The 23,589-nt window shown below is 51.7% G+C and overlaps 1 protein-coding gene and 1 pseudogene across 2 annotated transcripts in view; both read right to left on the bottom strand.

Annotated features, from left to right (window-relative positions):
• SAP30BP (SAP30 binding protein) overlaps positions 1-23,589 on the bottom strand; it is a 34,019-nt gene that overhangs the window by 5,735 nt on the left and 4,695 nt on the right. For both annotated transcript variants that reach the window (XM_030837675.2, XM_060290824.1), the window contains 2 exons: positions 7,592-7,634; positions 1,612-1,700 (listed from right to left, as the gene is read on the bottom strand). In XM_030837675.2, the coding sequence (XP_030693535.1) occupies positions 1,612-1,700; positions 7,592-7,634 (132 nt within the window). The remainder of the gene's footprint in view (positions 1-1,611; positions 1,701-7,591; positions 7,635-23,589) is intronic.
• On the bottom strand, positions 21,573-22,165 carry LOC132594264 (deoxycytidylate deaminase pseudogene; annotated as a pseudogene).

The following is a 23,589-nucleotide window of genomic DNA, read 5'->3' as shown; positions in this document are numbered from 1 at the left end:
CAGGGGTCAAGAGGTCGTTTTTCATCCGAACTCCCCTCCAGGCCCCTGCCCTGGCTCAATGGGAAACAGAAGAACCACCTGGCAGTGATCTGGGCCAGTGCCACAAGTGTCCCCAGGCCCACAGAGATGAAGTCCACAACAGATGGCATCAGGGCTGTCTGGCGCGTGAAGAGGCCCCAGGAACCCGGGTCTCAGGGCAGAGCCACCTCTGAGGAGCAGTCTTACCCAGGAAGGCTGGCGCTGGCCCAGGTAAGGGTCACTCGGCCACCTCCCCCACTAGCAGCAGCTAAACACAGACCGTCCAGGAGGAAAACATTTGGGGCACTCTTCACCTGCAAGAGGAGGCGGGCAGGCTGGGAGGGCCTGAGCGAGGCCCTTTGGGCACATCAGGAGAGGTGACCCACTCCCTCTGTCGGAAGCCAAGAATGGCTGGAGGAAGCACTGAATTGCAGAGAGAAGTTCGTGACACATTTACCAGGGCAGGGAGAAGCCGGGTGCGCCACGCCTCCACATTATGTCTTTAAGGGTGACGGAGGGCAGCCTATCCAGAAGGCTTGGCAGATGGAGGAAGATCTGTATTTTACACAAGACTTTTCTGTGTCTCCCGGGCCGTCAGACGGGTCCTCCTGTTTCAGATGAACTAAAACGTTTGCTCAGTGTCATGGTTTCTACCACTAGGAGGATCGAAAAAGGAGAAATACTCTGGTCTTGAAGGCTGGGCCGCCTGTCTCCACCTGGTGGACTGCTGGAGAGTTCTTACAGGCTGTGGACTGTTGCCTGGCGCAGGGGTGACTCGATGCTGGGCGGGTGGTAGGTGGTGGTGGTGGGGGACGACCTCAGCAAAGGCAGGAGACTTCCGGGAGGAGAAGACACAGTGAGCCGCATCTCCAGCCCCAGGTTCCTTTAGTCACCCGTCCATCAGCGTGCTGCGGGGGCTTGGGGTGTGGCCAGAGGCACCAGTAGAACCTACAGGATCAAAGGTAGAGCAGGTGGACCGGGCACCACTCTGGGGGCAGCCGTGCATGTCTGCCCTACTGTCACAAAGTCTCCTTCACAGCGGAACGTGCAGAGGGACAGGGAGAAACAACCACCGAGGCTGACCAGGAGGTGTAATCCCGCTGTCCCCTGAGGTCCTGCTCCCAAGGGAGTGACCGCACTCAACGTTCCATCTCCTCAGGTCAGGTCTGCACCAGGTTTCGTCAAACAAGAAGCCAGTGAACTGGCATTTTAGGAAAACGAGGACTGAAGTTTATGCATATCCGTGCTTGTGCTTTTGCACTTCTATTTGTTTATTTTACATTCTGACAATCCCTCAGTTTCTTAGCAAAGTTCCTTCCGAGACGGTCCCATTGGCTCAGGGTTGCCCAGAAGAGGCGTGTTGTTTTCTCTGGTAAGGACATCACTTAGGGCAGCTAGGGGCCCCGGCTGAAGCAGCAGAGGGTGGCGTTGTGTACAGTGCAAACTCCTGAGAGCAGCCTAAGGGAGGTCACCAGGACTGCAGGCTCCTTCCCACTCGGGCCATCCAGAAGCTTCTTAAAGTCAGACCGAGCCAGACACCTGTCCCAGGCCTCCTGGGCTACATGGGCCTCAGCAGTCGAGCACTGTGCTTACCTGTAAGTGATTTGAGCATCTGCCGGGGGGCTCGGGCGGGATCTTGATTTCATCAGGTGACATGTTCCGGACTCTTTCAGAAAAGGAGGCTGTGGAAAGAACAGAGAAGAATTCTGTGGGTGGGTGGGAGGGTTAGGGTGGGGGACAGACATGGACAATACCCCCCCACCGCAAAAAAATGGCCGATAAAACATTTTCAAGGAGGGATACACACTATGAAACAGTAGAACAGGGTGTTTGGAGTAGCACTCCGAGGGGGTGCATGTGAGTTGAGATCAACTGACCAGAAGGAGCCGGCACGTGCCAACCCAGGGGAAGAGAAGGTCAGGCAGAGGGCACGAGCATAAAGATGGCGTGTGGCCAAAGGCTATGTCCTGGGGTGCGCTGGTGGATGTTTAACACCCAGCTGGGAGGTGGGGAGGGGCACAGCCACGACCTGCAGCATCTGCCCATTTCTGTGGTGTAAATTCTCCCCACGGCTAATGTCAAGCTACCAATGTGAAGTCGCTGAACTTGAGGCTGGGAAGAGATGTGCACACCGCTGGCTCATAACGTGACCAGGTCCAGCCCCCCAGGGGCTCTGCCCCTGAAACACCCTCCCAGAATTCCGGAAACTCAGAGTTGCTTGGCGCCATCCTTCTCACCTCAGGCTCTCCTACCGAGGCTACAGGAGCAGTTCAGGGTTCCCTAGGCTTCGGGACTCAAAGCACTCAATACTGCCTTGTGCATAAATGACATTTACAAAAGGACCTGTTGGTCATTAGCTTAGGGCCCTTTAATGTTTTCTTAAATTAATTAATTTTTGGCTGCAATGGGTCTTCGTTGCTGCACAGGCTTTCTCTAGTTGTGGCGAGCAGGGGCTACTCTTCGTCCCGGTGCGCGGGCTTCTCATTGTGGTGGCTTCTCTTGTTGCGGAGCTCGGGCTCTAGGCACACGGGCTCAGTAGTTGTGGCACGTGGGCTCTAGAGCGCAGGCTCAGTAGTTGTGGCGCACGGGCTTAGCTGCTCTGCGGCATGTGGGATCTTCCTGGACCAGGGCTCGAACCCATGTCCGCTGCACTGGCCGGCGGATTCTTAACCACTGCGCCACCTGGGCAGTCCATGGCCCTTTAATGGTAAAACCAATCAACCCGCTCTTGGTCCACTTCGTTCTTGGGAACAAAAGGTCTGATTCTGAAGTGAAGAACCACAACTCCCAGGGGGCAATTCCCTTGGAGATCCGCCCCTGCCCACCCAAGCTTCCCTCTCTCTCCACTCCCCTCCGTGCTGCCCCTGCCCACCCAAGCGTCTTTCTCTCTCCACTCCCCGCCGTGCTGCCTCTGGCCACCCTTGCGACTGCAGAGCTGTGCTCTGGATCACTCAGACAATGCGCTGTTTGTTTTAAGATTCTGTATGTGCTTTTAAAACGTTCTCTCATGAAAAGGACTATACAGTGAGCAAACAGCAGGCGGAGTGGGGTGGGGCAGGATGAAAGCAAAGAATGCAGAATCCAGCACCAGTGACACCCGCAAGTACTGACTGGGTACCCCGTGTGCCTGGCCCCAGGCGAGACTTCTAAGCCCCAAGTGGCTGCCTGGACTGCCTGGGGATGGCCTAGCGAGCCTTCCCATTCTCTCCCAAAGCTGGGTTAATATTTTCTTAGCAGATAAGGTGCTTTGATTTCTGCTTTGAGCTTCACTAGCCTCAGCTGCTGCCCAAGGAGCCTGCACACACTGTAAACACTGAGGCTGGGGCCCAAGCCCAGGGACAGTCTCCTAACCTGGATACACGTGCCGATTCTCACTGTTGGTGGATTCTCACTGGACGTGCCCCAGGAACAGAGTACTAGATCTGCCATTTTGAGTGAAGGGAAGAGGACAGAGACTGGGTGACATATCCTGCTGCGGACTGAGACACCAGTGCAGCCCGGGAGCAGTTTTCACCACAGAACCATGCGCTTCTCTTTGCCCAGCACCCTCCTCCTGTCTCCTGTCTCCTGAAGCAAGGGACACCCAGATCTGGCAGGAGTTCAATCTCATCCTCACTTCCTCCTTCCTCCCAGCTCTGGGAGAGGCAGGAGGTCAAAGCCTGAGGCTCAAGCAGGCTGCAGAGGCCGGCGGAGAGCGGAACCAGCTGGGGTGTGCTGGTTCTCGCATTTCTTAAGCATCAGCAACAGAAGCAAGGGGGGCTGGGGCAGGCTTTGGGCCGCAGCAAAGAGGGTTAAGGCTTCCCTGGGGCGGAGAGTGTGTGTGCATGTGACAGAGAAGACAAAGAGTGCCCTCTGGCATTTGCCAGGAAAGCCTTTTGGAAAAACAGGGTGTGGCACTGTTGCCATTAGCAACCCAGCCACACTTGGGCTCAAATGGTATACAGTGTGACAGGGAGAGGGAGAGCCCCTCCTGAGCTTGTGGGCTTGGAACTGGGCTAGGAATGAGAAAATTCCTCGGGAGTAGCCGGCAAATGAAGAGATACTTTCAGGAAACTCGGTACAAGTTTACCTCACAGATTTCAGGAGCAATCTTTCTGTGATTCTGCCTCTCCTAAGTCTCAAAATGAGTCGAAAGCAGAAGACATCAGACCCACATATATGGCGACTGAGCAGCCAGCCTCAAACCACCTTCCCTGGAAACACACCGAGACGTGTATCCAGGCACATGGGGGCAGCTCGCGTCTGCGGCTGCTCCAGGTCCGCCTGGGGTGTTCTCGGCAGGCAGCCACACTCAGGATCCGAGGAGCCTGCTGTCAGCACGCTTCACCCCAGGTGCGTGCGTGCCCAAGTCCCAGAACAGTGCTGGTATCCAGAGTTGCCAGGTATAAATCTGCGAAGGAGCAGCTAGTCAGCTGGGCTTCTGGAATGGCAGGAGTGAAGGGACGCCTGGAGGTATTGTGGGGCTGGAAGCAGGAGGCAGCGGAGTGTCTCTGGCTCACTAGAGACCCAACTGGCTTACCACCCACGGCCACTGTTCCAGGCCCACCCACGGGGCACCAGTGGGGCAACTGGAGGGGATGGCAGGACGCCCACGCTCAGCTCTGTCAGGCAGCTACAGCGCTGGGGAGCCCTGGGCCAGCTTCTCTGCTTTCCTTTGCTCCATTAAACCTGGGGCTGTCTATACATATGAAAACGCTGCCCACACCAGCAGAGCAACCCAAGTCCCACATCCAGAGGCATGAATAAAAGGAGCTGGGAAAAAAAAAAAAAAAAAAGGAATAGCTGAGGGGCCTCCCTGGTGGTGCAGTGGTTGGGAGTCTGCCTGCCAACGCAGGGGACACGGGTTCGAGCCCTGGTCCGGGAAGATCCCACATGCTACAGAGCAACTAAGCCCGTGAGCCACAACTACTGAGCCTGTGTGCCACAACTACTGAAGCCCGCGCACCTAGAACCCGTGCTCCGCAACAAGAGAAACCACTGTGATGAGGAGCCCGCAAGCAGCAACGAAGACCCAACGCAGCCAAAAATAAATAAATAAATAAAATTTAAAGGAAGAAAAAAAAAGGAGCTGAGTTCAGGCAGAGGGGCTGACAATGACGGTCCCATGAGCAGAAGCCACTCTGCACAGGTCAACTACTACCTCCTCAGTGAGAAATGGGAAGAGGAATCCAAACTCTGAGGCTTAGAGCTCCACCTGTGTCCTCTGTGGGTGACTGGATTCAAGAAACTGCGGTGGAACTCTACAACGAGATATTAGCAAAAAAAAAAAAAAACTATGGATATTCTCAAGGACGTGGATGGGTCTCAAAAACACTATGGGAGGGACTTCCCTGGTGGCGCAGTGGTTGAGAATCTGCCTGCCAATGCAGGGGACGTGGGTTCAAGCCCTGGTCTGGGAGGATCCCACATGCCGCGGAGCAATTGGGCCTGTGAGCCACAACTACTGAGCCTGCGTGTCTGGAGCCTGTGTTCCGCAACAGGGGGCCGCGACTGTGAGAGGCCCGCGCACCGCGATGAAGAGTGGCCCCCGCTCGCCGCAACTGGAGAGAGCCCTCGCACAGAAATGAAGACCCAAAACACAGCCAAAAATAAATAAATAAAAAGGTAATGTGAAGTTCTTTAAAAAAAAAAAAAAAAGGTCTAAGAAGTTTATAAAAAAAACACAGAACACTATGGGAAGTGTAAGAAACTAGAAAAAACAAGCAAACAAACAAAAAAGCAACAGAAACCCCCCCAACAAACTGTGATTCCATTTGTATCAATGGTTCTCAACCAGGGGCAATTCTGCCCCCCAAGGCAATATCTGGCAGTGTCTGGAAACATTTTTCGTTGTCATATCTGGCAGGACGAGGGGGTTGCGATTGGCACCTAGTGGGCAGAGACCAGGGATGCTGCTAAAACACAGTACAGTGCACCGGCCAGGCCCCCACTGCAAAGAATTATCCAGCCCGAAATGTCAATCGTGCCAAGGCCAACAAATCCTGATTTATAAGAAATCCTAAAAAAGACAAAACTACAGTGAAGAAAGTAGATCACTGCTTGCCTGAGGCCGAGGGAGGAAATGTCTGCAAGGGGAGGGGTACGGGGGAACACTCTGGAGTCATGGAAATGCTCTACGTCACGACTGTGGTGGGAGTTAACACTAAAAGCTGACGAATCTTACTCTATGCAAGTTACACCTCAACAAAGCTATTTTCAAAAAGTGACAAGGAGAGGAAAAGTGAAAGCTGGTTGTGGAAGAAGTCGGGGCTGAGACGGCTGGTGCCCACACACATTCCACCGCTCGCCAAGCGCCGCCTGCAAGAGTGGAGGGCGCTGCCTTGTCGGGCTCCCGGGCCGGCGCCCCTGACCCCACGCTCCACCCCCAGCGTCCTGGTGGTGAACAGCAGGGACTGGAGGCGAGAGGAGGCCGAGGCTCCAGTCCATCAGCCACTTGGAGAAGGCCACGGGCTGCCTGGTGAGGCTGTGCTCTGTTCTCTCTGCCCGTGAAGCCAATTGGGCCACCCCTACAGCGCCATTTTCCAAGAGCAAACTCTAAGGTTTTAGGAAAATTTGGGTTTTTATAGGGTAGGAAAGACTCATACCCCACTCATCAGAAAACTCGGAGATAAAGGCAGGATCCCACAGAGCACTTGGGCTGCTCAGTGTGGTCACGCTGCTACCCAATCCTTCCTCAGAAGACAAATATAATGAACAATTTTCAGTTCTTTCAGTCCGGAAAACCAGAATGGGTCCCTATCTCCCATCACCGGTGAAGGGATCCTATCCGGAGAAAGGTCAGGTTGGAGGGGCTGCAGGAAGCAGCATTTCCAGGCGGAGTCCAGGGCTTCCCAGGGCAGAGTAAGCACGTCTCAAAGGCTCCGTCTGGAAGCAGAGGAGCGGGCTCTGCAGGCCGCCTGAGAAGCAGGAACCTGCTTTGTGAAGACAAGTGGAGCAGGTGGAGAGAGGCGGGCACAGTCGCCACAGAGAGGGAGGGCCAATGCCCTCGCCGTGAGGCCGGGCCAGGCCCTGGGAGAGCCCCTCACAAAGTCTGCCGCCAAACTGAAGGGGCTGAGAGGCTTCCTAAAAGGATTAAGAGGCTGAGGTTAACACGGAACCTGGGATGACACGTGTGTCATTTTCCAGAAATGTAACTGCCCTGGCCAGTCCCACAAAGGGCCCCAGACCCCAGGGCTGTAAGGCATGTTCCCTCCTGGGGACAGAGCAGGGTGCCAGCAGAGGCCACATGTTTGCTCCTTGAGCCCGTGAATATGCCACCAGAGGGGGATGTGGGGGGGCAAGGCCGGAGGACGGACGCAGGGCACAAGGGGAACGAGCTCCCAGCTGAAGGGGGCCCTGAATCCCTCTTGACAACGCTGGCAACTGACCAAAGCCCAGTGAAACGCACCGTGAATCTGACGGTCAAAGAAGAATTGTTCCCTGGGTGTCTCATCCAGACGTCTTAGAAAATGCCAAAGGCCCTGTGAGAGCAGCAGAGCAGCTACCTTGGCCGAAGCAGAGAGAAGCCACCTGCGTGGCTGGAAGCCGGTTGGCTCTGCGTGAGGCTCCCCGCCCCCCGCACCAGGATACTCACCAACTAATTCCTGGGGATCTCGCTTTTCTACTTCTGGGTTATCCTGCAAAAGAAAAACAGAAACACAAGGAGTAAGCCCGGGCCTCCTGACCCACAGTCACTCTCCTCACTGACACCACTCAGGACTTTTAAGGAAGGAGAAAAGGTGAAAGCACCGTGAAGAGCCCCAAGAGTGAGCGGACACTTCGGGGAATCCTGGGACCCCTGAACCTCCGAATACCCCTTCTTCCTTTATCAGAGCAGCTGGGGTGCTCCACACACCTGCTTCAGTCTCTCCTCCACGGCCTCCAGCAGTGACCGGTACCCCTAACGCTGAGGAGAGCAAACACCAGCCATGCGACAGCTGCCCATCTGGATGGACCCTGCTCGCTGCTCTCCCGGGCCGGCCAGCCGCCCCAGAGCACCAGCGCCTCCAGCTGGTGCCCAGGAAGCAAGAGGCGGCTACTTTACAACACGAGAATCCAAGACCAAAACGCAAAAGACTGCCTGCTCCCAAGAGATTTTCTTACTCTCAGTTTCAGCAAAAAAAGAGAGGCTTTATCGCAAGGGGGTAGCTCGTGGAACCCGGGGGCAGGCAGGCAGCGAGACTTCAACAAGTCACGGCACTGGCCCCAGGAAGGCCCGGCTTGGAGGCAGCCTCGCTCTGGCTCTCGCTGGCCCACCTGTCAGCCCTCCTTACGCTGGCTCACAGTCCTGCCAAAGAAAAGCTTTCACTGACCCTTCCTGCAAACCCCGGTCCCCAGCACCCACTCCCACACGTCCTTCAGTTCTGGCGGCGTGCAGAGCCCTAGGAGCAGATGTTTCTCATCGGACTGCTCTGGACTTGCTCTGGATTTCACCGCTCAGAGCAAATGCTTCATCTAAACCAAATCAGCCCGGAGAAGGCACCGTCCCAGCCGTGGTCACACACCCGGGCACCGTGGGCAGGAAGGCCTTTCCTTGCTTCTGCTGCCCCAAATGCAATGGCAGGAACGTACCTGTTTTCCCCATTTCTGGGGAAACCGAGCCCCTCAAACACAGTTAGGTCAGGGGTCTCAACTGCCATAACACGGTAATGATCACAGTGGCAGAAGCTGTGCTCATGAGATTGTTGGATCTCACGCCCCCCCCCCCCCCCCCCCCGCCTCTGGCTGGTGAGGGAGGAGATAAGACAGTAAAAACTCTGGACCCGACGGGCACGTGGAAACGGCCGTGGAGCTCTGTGCACTCCGCTGACACGAAGCAATGTTACACTGAGGTGACGTCTCAGAAGGGAAGGGGCAGGAAGACCACCCTCCCACCCCGGGCTCCACGCCAAGACCAGAGCAGCAGTTCTTAGCCCCCTTCTCCAAAAAGTCCCTTCTGGTTCTGGGACAGGCCAAAACCCCCTCATTCTTCGGCACACTGCAGTTATTCATTCGACCTGGATGGGCATAATGCCCAGGCCAGGTTGCTTAGCAAACGTCTCCTCCAGCCACCCGCCCCCGCCGATCAGGTGGGCAAAGCGGAGGTGCACCCGAGGGCTGCCGTGCCGAATTCAGGCTGGTTATCCATCAGCTGCTCTCCAGAGAGAGCCGCTCTCCACGGGTCCCACGACAGTCCCTTCGTAGCTGTGACTCTGGAGGAACCAATGTTAACGAGCATGGCAGTAACAAAACGTTGGACGGTAAAAGTTCCTTAAATTTTCCCTCTAGGGGACAGCTTTCTGGGTGCTAATTGTGGGAAAGCATCAGTTGGGTACATCCTTCCTCCCCTCCTGGGCCATTTGGCTGGTCGTACAGGACTGACCCATTAATTCTTCAAAGGCCCCCTAGAGCTCTTTCCCAAAGCACTGCCCCAGCCCCTTTCGTGGCCAAAATGCAAAGCAGCGAGGAAAGAGGCAAGATATCCACGTGGGAATTCAGCACATCTGCTCCAGAGGCATAGGAAGTTAGTCGCCAAACAGGCAGCTTCTCTTCGAAGGGGAAAGTACTTGTTCACACCAGGGGCTCCTCAGTGAGATTAAAGGGTGTGAGGCTCCCTGGGGCTCTCCTGTGCCCCAGCGAAGGGAGGGGTAGGGGTAGGGAGAGGTGGGGATTCCTGCGTCTCTCAAGGCCCTGGCCTGGCTTAGCTGAGGTCTGTTTAGTCACGTCTCTGGGAGAAAAAGAAATGATGGGGCAGAGTCACAAACAGGAAGTTCTCTCCACTGCTTTCAGTCTTTTCTTTTCTGGCTCAGCTCCTCATTTCCCCCCAGATTTATCTTTCTACACACGCCACAAAACAAAAAAAAATTAACTGGGTAGTCGGTTTCAATCTGCCAACTAGTCTAGTCTCTGGTTTTCTGCCCTCACAGGGTGCACACACACACACAGACACACGGACAGAAGGCGGCGGGTAGTGCCCAGAGTGCACCCCAAGTCCCCTGGGGCTATGGCCTCTTATTCAATCCCAAACCCAGCACCCACAGAAAGAAGTCCCACCCCACCTTCCCAGCAGCGGAATCCAGCTCCACACTATCCCCAAGCAAAGTATCGACCAATGGACCATGGACCCAACCGCGAGAAGATTCTCCTGCCTTGAGAGACTCCTGAAAGCTAAACGTATAAACTAGCCTCCACAGACTGGACGCCATACAATTCTGCACAAAGGTCTCCTGGAAAGACTTTGGAATCTGTCGCTGTCCAGATCCCCCATTCGTGTCACGTGTACCCGTGTGACTCCTAAGGCCCTGGAGAAACAAACAATGGGACTCTGTGACTCCTGGTGGCCACACCTCGTTACACTTTAGAATGGAATTCCTCCACCCTCTGACGTGAACAAGCTGGCCGTGGGCCTGCTGAGCTCCTGGGCATGTGGTGTGGTACGGTACTTTCGGATCCTAAAGCAGCCTAACCCCCCACCCCCTGCCCTGACCCCGAGAAGAAGGGCTTGGCTCTGCCCCACACCAAAGGGCCTGAGCCACAGCATCACACGCTCTTGGAATGGAGCTGGGTGCAGGACTTGAAGTGATGCTGACGAAAGCCCAGCAACGAAGGAGCGTCGGGGTGTCCAGTGAGACCACTGAAGACAGGGGTCCAATACCCCAAAGATGCTTTTTAGAACCATTTATGCTCAATTGTCCATTGAAACAAGTTTCATCCAATGAAAGCAGCCTTGCGGGGAGGAGAGGGGGGTCCACATTCAAGACAAAGACCCAGAGAGACAGTCATGCCTCGGATACCAGGAATTCGGCACAAAAATGAACAATGCACCCCATGATAGTTATCTCGGAAGCCAGCCATGGTGTCAGAAAAAACAATGGATGAAGTATTTAAAAGGACAGAGCTAAAGAGATGGAAGGTTCACACCATTAAACTGCCAGTAGTTCAAGAAACTGGTTTTACAAAACCTGCTATAGAGAGAGTCTCAGTATATCCTTAAAGAGGCAGAAAGGGAGCAGCAAAGCGGATACAAGTAAAAAGGAACAAGAACCCACTCTTCCTATTCTTCCCCAAAAGCGGTGTTTCCGAAGGCACACAGGACACCTGTCCTGACTTGCGTGAATCCACCCTCCCTGGCCTCCAGGTGGATATTCAGTTCTTCAAAGAAATGAACTCAGCCTGGAGATCTATTTACCAGACGGCTGGATGTCTGCGTCAGCCGGGAGGCATGAAGCCCACAGCCCAGAGACCTGGCCAGACCTGGACGTGACAGCACACGCCCCTCAGACACAGCAGGCTGAGCGCTTTTCTTGCCTAGGAGAGCATCTCACGTAGCAGTTCCTAGGAGAAAATACCAGGTAAATCGTTTCTGCTCTCTAGTTCAAGTCCAATTAAGACACAAGGAAAAACAAAGCAAAACAAAATCCACATCTTCCTAAGAAGCCTAGTGAGAAGACGGGAAAGGGAGGGGAGGAAAGAGAGCTCTGAGGCTTCTTCAGACTGTCTGCACCCCTCCAACCTCCCTGGGCTTCATTTCAGTCCCACCGACCGGGGCACGAGTGGCTGCTGCGGGCTGGGGGTCGTCCCTGGAGGACTGTGGTCTGAACCCAACACCGTTGACTTCTTAATCAACTGCGCCTGAGATGTGGAAGAATCTAACGGCCATGGCAGGGGCCTTGTCCTCAGGAATTACAGAATCTGAAATGTGGTTCCCCTTGCAGAGAATATAAAAGTCCGGCCACCGGCAAAACTATGACTGGAGCAGAGGAAGGAAGGAAAAACAACATGGCTCCATGAAGCAGGACAAGCTGCCATGTGAGCTGGGAGGATTTACTCAGCAGAGGAGTAGCAGCTTCTAGTGGGGAGAATGGACGTTTATTTACAGCCAACAATGCTTCATCAACCCTTCCTGGAACCAGCCCCACCAAGTGCACTCAAAGGTCCGGGTCCAACTTGAGACAAAGCAACATAGCTTCCGGCAGCTGGATTCTGCCAAACCTCAATGTCGCCTTTCCTCCCCAGTTCTGGGAGCATTAGGCACAGAGAAAGCACTCTGAACAGAGGGCAAAGGGTAGCCTCTCCCCGCTCCAGGGGAAAGAATGCTACACACTTATGTTTTCTGTTGGATGATGTAATCCTGCATCTTAAAACTAGGGGACAGCTGGGGAGGCAGATTAGCAAAACAAAGCCTCCCAAATCTTCTGTCCTCTCAGACCTGGGGCTGCCCCAGGAGTTATAACACCCTAATGACATCTCACTTCATGAGCAGGGTACCCACTTAAAAATGAACCCTCACTGTGGCCTGAGGCGCCGGGGGCTCCCTGCCGGCCATTTCAGCACTCTGCCCCCACCCGGATCCTGGCAAAGCTGCTCCCTGGATCACCCCCTCCCCACTCCTGCCTAGTAAGCCCCATTCAGACTTCAGACCTTGGTTCAAGGAAGCTTTCCTCCACCACACCCGCATCTGGCCAACGAGACATCTGCCCTATTCTGTGCTTTCACTGTCTTGTTTACCACTGTGTTCCCAGCACCCGCAATAGTCAGTGCCCTGCCCACAACAGGTGTTCAAACACTGATGACAGACAGACACACAAACTTTCTCCCTCTCTCTCTCCTTTCTAATCGGTTAACTGCCCAGTGGTCAGTTTTTCTCCAGTCCAGTTTAGGGTTTCAAAGCCACCATCATCTGTAGTGCATTAACCCCCAGACTCCAAACCTTTTCAAGTCCACAGTTAATTTCAATGTGTGGACTCGATATAAGAAAGGGAGGCCATTGTCGGGCTTCCCTGGTGGCGCAGTGGTTGAGAGTCCGCCTGCCGATGCAGGGGACACGGGTTCGTGCCCCGGTCCAGGAAGATCCCACATGCCGTGGAGCGGCTGGGCCCGTGAGCCATGGCCACTGAGCCTGCGTGTCCGGAGCCTGTGCTCCGCAACAGGAGAGACCACAACAGTGAGAGGCCCACGTACCGCAAAAAAAAAAAAGAAAAAGAAAAGGGGCTTCCCTGGTGGCGCAGTGGTTGGGAGTCCGCCTGCTGATGCAGGGGACACGGGTTCGTGTCCCGGTCTGGGAAGATCCCACATGCCACGGAGCGGCTGGTCCCGCGCATCCGGAGCCTGTGCTCCACAGCGGGAGAGGCCACAACAGTGAGAGGCCTGCGTACCGCAAAAAAAAAAAAAAAAAAAAGAAAAGAAAAGAAAGGGAGGCCAGCGGAGGAGCTAAATAAAGGGGCTAGAGCTGCAATAAAGGTTGATATGGGACAAGCAGGAAGGTGTGCATGTAGAGGCACCAATGCTGAATTAAAAAAAAAACCCTTAAATCTACCTTGTTGCTCCTAATCTTAAGACAAACAAAGAATTACCGTATAGTTCTTAAATAACTTATCAAGCATTTATTATGTACCAGGCAATCAATGGGCCAAACACTGGGCATGTGGAATGAACAAAATTCAGTCTAGGGGGATAATTTTAGGTATCACGCTAAGCACTTCAGTGAAAGGTCTCATCTAATTCTCACAACAGGCTCATGAAATCGTGGGCAGACAATCCTGCTGCTCCAGAAGCCACTGGTGCGCCTAGGAAGCCCTCCTGAAAGCTTCAAGCTGATGGTCAAACGAGGTTTTCGGAGGCACATGTGAGTCACTTCAGGTTGCCAAGAAGGCAGCAACTCTGGAACTTTTGTTGAGATACCTCCAAGCTCCAGAATAAAATTACTGTCGTTTGACAGACACGGTTGGGGGCGTGGATCGAGAGTGGCAGTAACCCAAGACTTAGTGGAAGTCACTGAACCCAGTGCCGCGTGGGGGACAGCCCACCCGTGGCACAAATGCCTGGTGTGGGCTGTTCTACCCACACACCCAGGAGAGCCCTGGAGAAAGCCCATCACCCGCACATTCCCTTCGGCTGTATCCTGTTGGTCAGGGTTGGGCCACTGCCACGGCAGGCTGCCTGCCTGGGGATGGAAACACTCGACTTATCACAAAAATGGGCGGAAGTCGGTGGGGCCACTTTGGATGCAGTGGACTCGCCTTCACTCCCAGCTCACTGCCGGGAAGGCTCAGCTCCCCAAGCAGAAAGGTTTCTACAGGAAAAGCGTTAAACAGGCAGCTGCCAAGACAAGCTAAGCCAGCTCAGACTGAAGCAAAGGAGGGCAAGGGGAGAGGAACAGTCTCTCTCTGAAAATCCTGCCTCCAGCGATGCCCACAGGGCTCAGCATGGCGCTGATGCTCTGTCATGTGGAACCAACCAGAATTCACGTGAAGGCAAAGCTCTGGCTGGAGCCACTTCTGAAGGGGATACTTTATTATCTGACTACAGCAAGCGTAACCACAGAGTTGATTCAAGACCCCTGAAGACCCTGAGTTTCTTGAAAGCTGTAGCAGATGCTCAGAGAGGGCCATTCCATTTCTCTCTCTCCCGCCCAGGGTGTCAGGTGGGTCGTGCCTGGGCAGAGAGGTTACCTCACGTCAAGGATTTGAGTCAAGTCCTCAGTGGTGAGGCCAGGTTGCACTTTCTTCTTAAGGGTTTTCCACAAAAACAGTGTCTCTATGCTTTGAGTTGGAGAGCTTGGAGCCAGACAAGGACAAAGAAGACAGCTTTGTGAGGCTGAGGACAGCAAAGCCAAGTTTTTTCGACAGCGCCACCCAATTACGAAAGCATTATCTTGCCTGGGGGGTCAACTGCCAAGCTGCAATGTTAGATTAACATCGGGGCAAAAAGCAGTGAGATGCCAGAAAGCCAGGAGTGTGGACATGCACACTGGTCCTCACGTACATACTGGTAGGAAGAGGATTAACTATCTGCAGGGCCAGAGGGAACGCCAGAATCTTTAAGGCACTGCTTAGGGAAAATTTAGTTTTCAATTGTATCCCAGTGTTAAGAATACAAACGAGTAAATTCCTGTCAAATCCAGAAATCACACAGTAACATCTCAAGGGACATGGATTGAAACACAGAACGAAGGTGAGAAGTGCTGGATCCCTAAAGACAGGCAGCTTGCCTTCTGCATCATAAATTTCAAAAAGATAAATCATCACTGCGGAAGGCCCCAGCCACGCCTTGGTTAGTAATCCGTGGCATGTAGTCCCGTAGGGAAGGAAGTCTGTCAGGGCTTGCACGGCTGATGGGCAGGCGGACCGGGCACGTAGCGGCTCCTTCTCGGAAGGAGAACCGCACAGAGGCGGGGTGGGGCTTCTGGGGCTTCAGTTAACTGGGAGCGAGTGCAGGTCAAGAAGGCCCTGATGGCAGCTGCGGTGCAGCCAAGAGTAGGGGTGAGAGGGAGAATAATGGTCCTTCTCGCTCTTTGCAGGAGACCACAACTTCCAGCAATCACAACATTTCTCCCAGCGGTGTTCAGCTACAGATATAGCCAGGCCTTCTTAGGGAGGTGTCAAGACAAAGGACCTACCTTGGGTTTCTTTCAATCTGGACAAGACAGCTACTTCCACAGCCCGCCCTGTCTCTGTCTTTCTGTCTGCTGCTCAGTTCAGATCACCACGCAGACAGACTTGTAGACCCCAGCCTGGGGTGGGTGGGTTCTCCCCAGCATGGAAATTCTATGTCACTCACTCTGCAAGGGCAACCCCCGCCTTGCTAAAGACCAGGCCTAAAGAAGGCCACGTGGCTATTCACTGCGGTGAGAGCAAGGAAATGCCAATGTTAAATAAGCCTGGGCATTTTCAACAGTTCAAAGGCCTAATTACAATAGCCAGAAGTTAAGAGTGGATGTGGCTCATCTGTTGCATATTGGCTGAGTGCAGCTTTTTCCATAAATTTCGCACACGCATATGCACTAAATTGAGTGGCTGTCTAGCAGTCACAGGCGAGAAGATGTTCCACTGAATGTTCAGTTGTTCCCAGGCGCTTTCTGGGCTGTTGCCAGGATTCTGTAGCCTGTAATCTGGTTGGCTATCTCTTTGTAAATGTACATATAACTCAATCACAATAAATATATAGTACTTTCAAAATTCGAAAAAAAAAAATGAGTGGATGGCTCACAAGCCAGCAATGGTCAAGGGCCATTTCCTTCTCTGGTCCTAGGTGAGTCATGCTGTCATTTTTTTTTTCTTCTAATAAGTACTCAAAGGATCATGGGGTATGGAGGGTGCGGAACATGGGGGGCAGATAGGAAAATAAAACCAAGATGGAGGGACCAAGCATATATTCACACTCTAAACAGAACTCAGTAAAAGCTAACATACGTTATTCAAGTCTCATAATAACCCCATGAAGCAGATTTTATTATTTCCCTTTTACAGACGAGCAAACTGAAGCAAAATACAATGAAGCAGTTTCTTGCCCAATAAATAGCAACGTTGGAATTCAAGCTCCAGCCTGACTCCAAAGCCTAGAGATACCACTTCCCAACTTCTCACCTCCTCCCTTGAGACCAGGAGGCTGTGAATAGTCACAGTTTCTTCGAAGCCCTTGGTTCAACCACTGGGGAAGCCAACATCGAAGACCAAGGAGGTAAAAATTCCTCTCCAGGAATGACTCCATAGCAGATCACAGGCAAAGCAGGTGTTAAACCCTTGACTTAAGGGGAAGACGGCCAGATCTATTACCTTTTAACTGTACCGATCAGGGGAAAGAGCTCAAGAATCCATGGTGCCCCAGCGAGTAATGTCTGAGTTGACTTGAACGGAAGACAAGGTCCTGAGGACTTAATCATATACACAGTGGGTGCTGCCACCCCTGTCCTTAGCCTAGAGATTTCCTGGGGGCTTACAGAAAATATGCTACCAAAACCGAATCCTACGAAGCCAGCCTCCCTTACTGGGCGAACAATCCTGCAGACTTCCAATGAGAACTCAAATTTTAAAGAATGAGTTCTTTCTTTTGACTTGTGTAAAGAGCACGGCACACTTCCTGTCCATCAGGGAATCTCACTGGAAAGAAACTGCCTACATAACACTTTATTCGATAACAGTTACAAAAACATACATTTTGCTACTATAATGTGCCATTTTTGGATTTTATTTTAGCTAGCTGAATGTATGAGAAGAACTAAGGGAAGTGATGTGAAGAAGTGTGTTGCTACTGACTGGTATTACTGCTAGAACAAAAGCTGGTGAATCTCAATCTTTTCTTCATCATTCCCCATTTGGAGGTATTTGGAAAATCACACAAAAAATTTCCCTACAGCAGTTTTATTGAGATATAACCCACCACTTAATTTTCAAGTGTTATTTTTTTCATTTGTGTCATGCTATCATATAATTACCCAAACTATAGCAACAGCGAAGATGTTGATAATACAAATGAGAACAAAACTGGATACAAAATATATATGCTATTATACAGGTAAACCTAAAAAGACGGAAGAATGAAAATGGCTGCACTGTTAGGATCATGGAATTAGGTGATTTTTTTTCTTTTCTTAAATATTCAATCTTGCTTCTCTAACAGGCTGACAATAAAATAGGCACAATACAAAAACAACAAAACCCTGACAAGATAACCACTAGAAAAAGTGCTATATGACCCTTTCCATGTCAAAGACCTCTAAGAAAAAGTCCAAGTTTAAGCTCTAACAAGATAACCTTTGCTGTCCCATCCTGAAAAATAATTCTCCATAGAACATTCCTCAAGTGAGGGTTCCCCAGAAGCTCACCAAGCAAAGGCACACAACGACCCATCTCCACTCGCTGGAAAGGGCCTTGGTTCCTCTGCTGCACCCCCCAACCTGCCCTCTGAAGTAGAACCCACGCTGCTTGTCTGTGAAAAGCTTAGCATCTCCTTTTCCGATTCCAGAGTCCTGGAGGTATAGCAAACACACCCAAAGCCCAAAGAGGAAAACATTTTGCTCTGCATGGATCCTGCGGAAACTGGCAGCCTCTCCCCTTTCGCGGTGAATAAGAGAATGGCTGGCAGGCTCCCGAAAGTTCTTCCTAGAATCAGTTGTCAACAACAGACTCCTGTTGTTGAAACAAGCTCCTCGGGCTGTTTTCGGTCTCCAGATCTTTGATTCTGACATTTTAAAAGATCAATAATAGTGCTGGGTCGGGGCAGGGGGGTGGGGAAGGGCTGGAGAGGAGAGGAAGTTTGGGAATTACCGAGTCAGTTCTTCCCGAGGCAAATCCTTCATCTAAACTCTGAGTCAACTAACAACACATGCCGATGAAGACGCTCGACCTTCTTGAGGGAATTCAGGTGTGTACGTGCAGCCACCGAAGGCAGAGGCCCATTCACCGCGCTGAGCGAGGCCTTCACCAAGCCCCACCGCTCTGGGACTCTAAGACTATCTACCAGAGCAGTTCCCAAGCTGTCCATCAAGGCCCCCCAGGCCCCCCCACCCGACAAAATTAAAAATTTCAAGGGAAACAGCATTACTTGACATCTGTCAGATACCACACTAATTTATGTATTATTTTTTTCAAGTGGCTACTAAATTGTGAGGACACGGATGCTGACTACAGGCAGCAAATTACTTAATAAACAGAATTGTTAGGTCATTTCTTTGGGCCTGGGAGTTCTGTGAAAACTTCCTGTGATACCAAGGGTGCCGTGAACTGACAAACTGTAGCAACTTCTGACCTCCAGGATGAGGGCGTAGAATCAGACTGTATTTGGGTGAGAAGGCTGAGTACTGCTCACAGCTGCATCTTAGGCTGAGAAAAACTTGTTCCTACACGTTCTCTCCTATCAATGCCACAATCACCTGGAACAGTGGGTATCATGGCCCGGACTTCAGCCGAGCTGAGCACAGTTTAAGTTATGTGCCTGTTGGCCACAGCTGGAGGGCAGCTGAGCCAGCGCTCAACCCAGGTCTTCTGACTCCAAACCCACTAGACCGGCTCTGAGTTGTGAACGCCACATTTCTGCACTACTTTTGGGCTCGAAGGATTTTTTTTAAATGTTTTCTTTGAGCTGGGGTTGTACACGCCTTTTAAAAAATGCTGGCACAATTTTTTCCCCACCCGATGTCACCTCTTTGACCCAGAGACACTTTTATTTTGACAGATGTTTGCTCCTTGGGCTGAGAGGATTCTTTCCCTGGGTCAAAGCCTGGACCACAGCGCCTCAGGGGGCCGGCCATCCCACCCCGCACCGGGAAGCCGGGCCTCCCAGTCAGCTTGGCAATGGGCTGCTCCAGCTTGCCCGTGCCAGTTCATCAGTGCCCGTGTTTATTTGCAAAGGAAGAGTGTGTCAGGGACAGTGAGTGAGTGTAAATACCTTTATCTACGGAAACTGTGGGAGTGGGGAAAAAAATAAACAAGGGGAAAAGTTCCAGGGCAACTGAGGTAAAACAAGGACAAAGGAGAGTGGTGAAAAGGGAAGCTCACAGGCCAAGGGCAAACACATGGAGGAAACACTTGAGCCTTCGGGCCCCTGGCCCTGTGCTAAGGAGCTGGACAGACGACTGCCACTCCTAGTCCGACTTTTTCTAGGACAGCAGTGCCACCTTCTGCTGAGTAACTGAAACATCTGAGTCGGGCTGCTTACTGAAGAGATGAGACCAGAAAGTTGAAGTCAGAGAATAAGATATGGTGGAACAGAAATGCTGAAGCACTGTTTCCTGTGGGACACTCTGCCACGTCCTCCAGCTCCTTCTCCCTAGTTTAGGGCAAACTCAGCAACCTGAGGGCCCCATCCCTGCCACCCCGGGCTGATGGATCAGGACCAAAGGCTCCCTACAGAGGGGGGTCTGGAGTTCTCATCTCTTCCTCCAATTCCCAAATATGGGACTTGGCACTCATAGGTAACCCCAAACATCAGAGTGATAAAAATAAGGGCAATTTCCAGTCTTTGTACTCTACATTTGTACTTCCTAAAGTCAACAGATGATACAGTTGGAGAATACTCAACTTTGCTTATCCACAATGCCAAGTCCTTTCCCAGAAACACCCTGGGGGTCTTAGTCCAACCCCACCCTCACATTTCTTTTAGGACATTCGTTCCTGAAAAGGCCAGAAACAGAGCGTTCACTACCTCCTGTGGCACCTCGACTCACTCCTGGCCAGAGACGAAGGGCAGCTCTTCATTATGCGAAGGCAAACATCTCCTCGTTGCTTTGAGTTCTGTGTGGGGCTGCCACCGCCCTTCCCTCACCAGACCTTCAAACAGCAGACAGAACTTCCCACTCCCAGCTCCTTAACTTTCCCCCACGTGACGTGGCTTTAAGTCTCCTCACCTCTGCTCTCCTTGGAGCACAGTCCGGTTTAAAATGCAGAATCCAATACCCCACAACAGACCCACTGACATGTACGACCAGCCTGGGAAGCGTGCTGAGGGGGCACTGGTCGTCGCAACTAACGCTACTGAATGCAGACGGGCCAGACACCAGTAAGCTAAGTATTCGTTACACATGCTCAGTGAATCGTCACAAAACAAACGAGGCAGATTTGATTATGCGGTCTCGGTGTCCTCCAGACGCTCTACTGCCTCCAATACGGCTCAAGACCCCATAAGGCTAACAGCTCAATGGACAAGTACAGGGCAATGAAAGCAGCTATCAAATAGTTAATTAATATTACCAACCCAAGAGTTTTGTTTTTGAAGAACAGTAGTTCTTGAAGTTGATCTGTGGACCCCTGGTGGGTCTGCAAGGTCAAAACTATTTGTGTAATACTAAGACATTATTTGCCCTTTCGCTGTGTTACATTTACAGGGGCAACAATGGGTAAACTTCTTGGCCCTTTAGAATAAATCAAAGCAGCGGCACCAAATTTAGCAGTAGTCATACTCTCGGTTTAAAAAAAGCAAATTTCACTTAAGAATATCCTTGAAGCAGTAAAAATAATTCACCTTGATCACTGAGTACATTTTAACATTTTGTGTGACTGAGCTGCAAGCTGAATTAGCTGCTTTCTTCATGGAATATCACTTTTACTTGAAAGAATAACTGACAAACTATGGTTATTCAGACTTACATAGCTGGCAGGCATTTTCTTAACAACAAAGCCCGCAACTTCAGGGAAAACTCTCATGGTATTACTTACTGGCAACGATAAAATTCAAGTCCTCAAGCAAAAATTAGACTCTGGGAAAATACATACTTCCCACTGTGAGCATGACAACTTTCTGATACCTCATGGCTTGTTTGATGAGATCAGAAATGTCACTAACAAATAAGATTTTTTTTGGATACTACAGAACAAAATGTGTCAACATTTAGGAGACCTGCATAACTTGGTGAACCAACATTGTCCAAATCTCTAGTGTCTGATGATGTAATATCACGTATGGGCAAAAGAGCCATTTAAAGTGCGAGAGACCCGTGGATTTAAGTGAAGCAGAGTCCAAAAAGTTCATTGATTCACATTTTCGTTGCAACTAACCTTTAGGAAACTACCACCTGTTGAGTTATGATGAAGCATCAAACATCCACAAGTACTTGAAGGGCTATCAAAATACTCTCCTCTTGGGCTTCCCTAGTGGCGCAGTGGTTGAGAGTCCGCCTGCCAATGCAGGGGACGCGGGTTCGTGCCCCGGTCCGGGAAGATCCCACATGCCGCGGAGCGGCTGGGCCCGTGAGTCATGGCCGCTGAGCCTGTGCATCTGGAGCCTGTGCTCCACAACGGGAGAGGCCACAACAGTGAGAGGCCCGCGTACCGCAAAAAAAAAAAAAAAAAAAAAGTTATGTGTAACTTTAAGATGAAAGGCATCAGCAGCTGCTTAGAAGAGGATAATCCAATCTTCTGGAGACTTAATGAGATGTAAGTCACTGGAGCTTCTGACTTGGTCTGCTGTTAATTGAATCAAAGTCAATGACAATCTGGCTGCACTTTGGTGTGAATTTCCTGAAGGAAACCCTGGCCATTTCAAACATGAGCCTCGCGGCTATTGTCTCATTGCTGTCGTGGTATTTATCAGACATGAAAATAACTTCTTTTATCCCGGCCTGGATGATGAGCTTAGCACATTCATTACACGGGAACAAGGCGACATACATGGTACAGCCTTTCACGTTGGCTGAGTTTTTGTTCATAATGGCATTCAGCTCGGCGTGGCACACCTAAGCGTATTTGGTATCCAGTATACTCTCCGCTGTCCTCCTCCAAGGCAAGAGGTCATCACTGCATCCATTTGGCATTCCATTGAACCCCATGCCCACAATCTTGTTTTCTGCATTCACGATGCAGGCTCCCACTTGGGAATTTGGATCTTTGCTCCTCTGTGCCGATAAGAAGGCCACTGCCATGAAATACTCAGGCCATTCCAAATAGTCATCACGTTTTTTACAGGGAAATTCGCTCATGCTGGGTCCACGCGGCCCTGCCGCCCACGTGGCAGCTCCTCTCGGACGCCCCGGAGGCCACCGCGTGCCCCGCGAGGTTGACCAAGCGCCGCCGGCCCCACGCCGCTTCCCCAGCAGCACGTTGGACCGGGAGGGGGCGTCCCCGCGGCCACCCGCTGCCCTGGCCGTCCCTCCACTCCCGGCCCGCGACCTGCAGGCCGGCGCCCGTCCCCGCTGCCGCCGCCGTCCCTCCCAGGAAGGAAAGAGGGCTGGATTTTGTGTTCTCATTTCTGAGGGCTCCCTAACAGGAACAGAAATTGTTCCTTGAGGACTTTTCATTTCACAGATTGGAAATTCACACGACTGAATGAAATACAGTAACGCACCTCAGTCAACCTCCACGTGGGACCAAGAAGGGGGAGGCTGAACACAAAACGACACTAACCAACTTCCCCATCCTACCCCCTCTCTTTCTTGGCCATTCTTCCTCTCTCATACAGGAATGTCATTCCCAGGGGATTTGCTGTATTCCAGAAGGGGTGACAGTTAAGGGCATGCACCCTGCTCTCCAGCCAACTTCCCCAGGAGGCTTCAGCTTCAGGAGAAGGCTGGCAGCTGTACACATAAAGGCTCCAGGTCCCACAAATCCTCCTTTCTGTCTACACCTGAAGCCCTGACACTTGGCGACCCCCAAGGCTTATTTTATGCACAGGCTCCAAGGCCCAAATACCCCAAACACTAAGACAGAAGATGGACACTAACACTACTGACCATTTTCTTTCTGTGAGCCCAAGCAGAGCTGGACGGTCCTTGATGCAGGCCACGGGTCTACCCTCCTGCTAGTAATGCTTGGCCAGGTTCTGAAGCCTGCATTCCTCACTAGGCACAGAAAGGAGCTGGCATTTGTGGTTTGTAGGACAACATTTCTTTTTTCTCCTGCATGCTGGTGCCTAAACGTTCTTTCTCGGTAAAATTTCTTATCTGCATCATCCGCAGCTCTTCGTGGGTTTATTTCAATGGTTGGCACAGTTCTAGCCAATCACAAAATCAGCTCAAATTTGGAACAGCTCATGCTATATTTTTGGATATACCCCTGCTTTACCTTATAATTGGGGATAGTTCTCCTAAATTCCACTAGGACACCTTAAAGGCCTCAGCTGGTTTTAAAGCAGTTTTTAGACACAAAACTTGGTCCCTATTCCCCAGGCCCAGAGTAATGGAATTACTCTTTTTCTTTGAAAAAAAAAAAAAAAGTTTGTCCCCCAAAGAATGCTTCCTCAACAGGCACATTTGTATTAATGCCCAGCACACAGTACCCAACACTGGGGGGACGTGGTGGTGGTGGTGTGTGTGTGTATGTGTGTGTGTGTGTGTATGTATGTATACGTGTGTGCCTTAACCTTCATCACGATGGGGTCAAGGATATGTAAATTACTCTCAGCTGC

This window comes from Globicephala melas, chromosome 20, assembly GCF_963455315.2.
Source record: "Globicephala melas chromosome 20, mGloMel1.2, whole genome shotgun sequence".
NCBI classification, from domain to species: Eukaryota; Metazoa; Chordata; class Mammalia; order Artiodactyla; family Delphinidae; genus Globicephala; species Globicephala melas.
The sequence above is the reverse complement of the archived record's forward strand: the minus strand, read 5'-3'. Positions and strand labels throughout refer to the sequence as shown.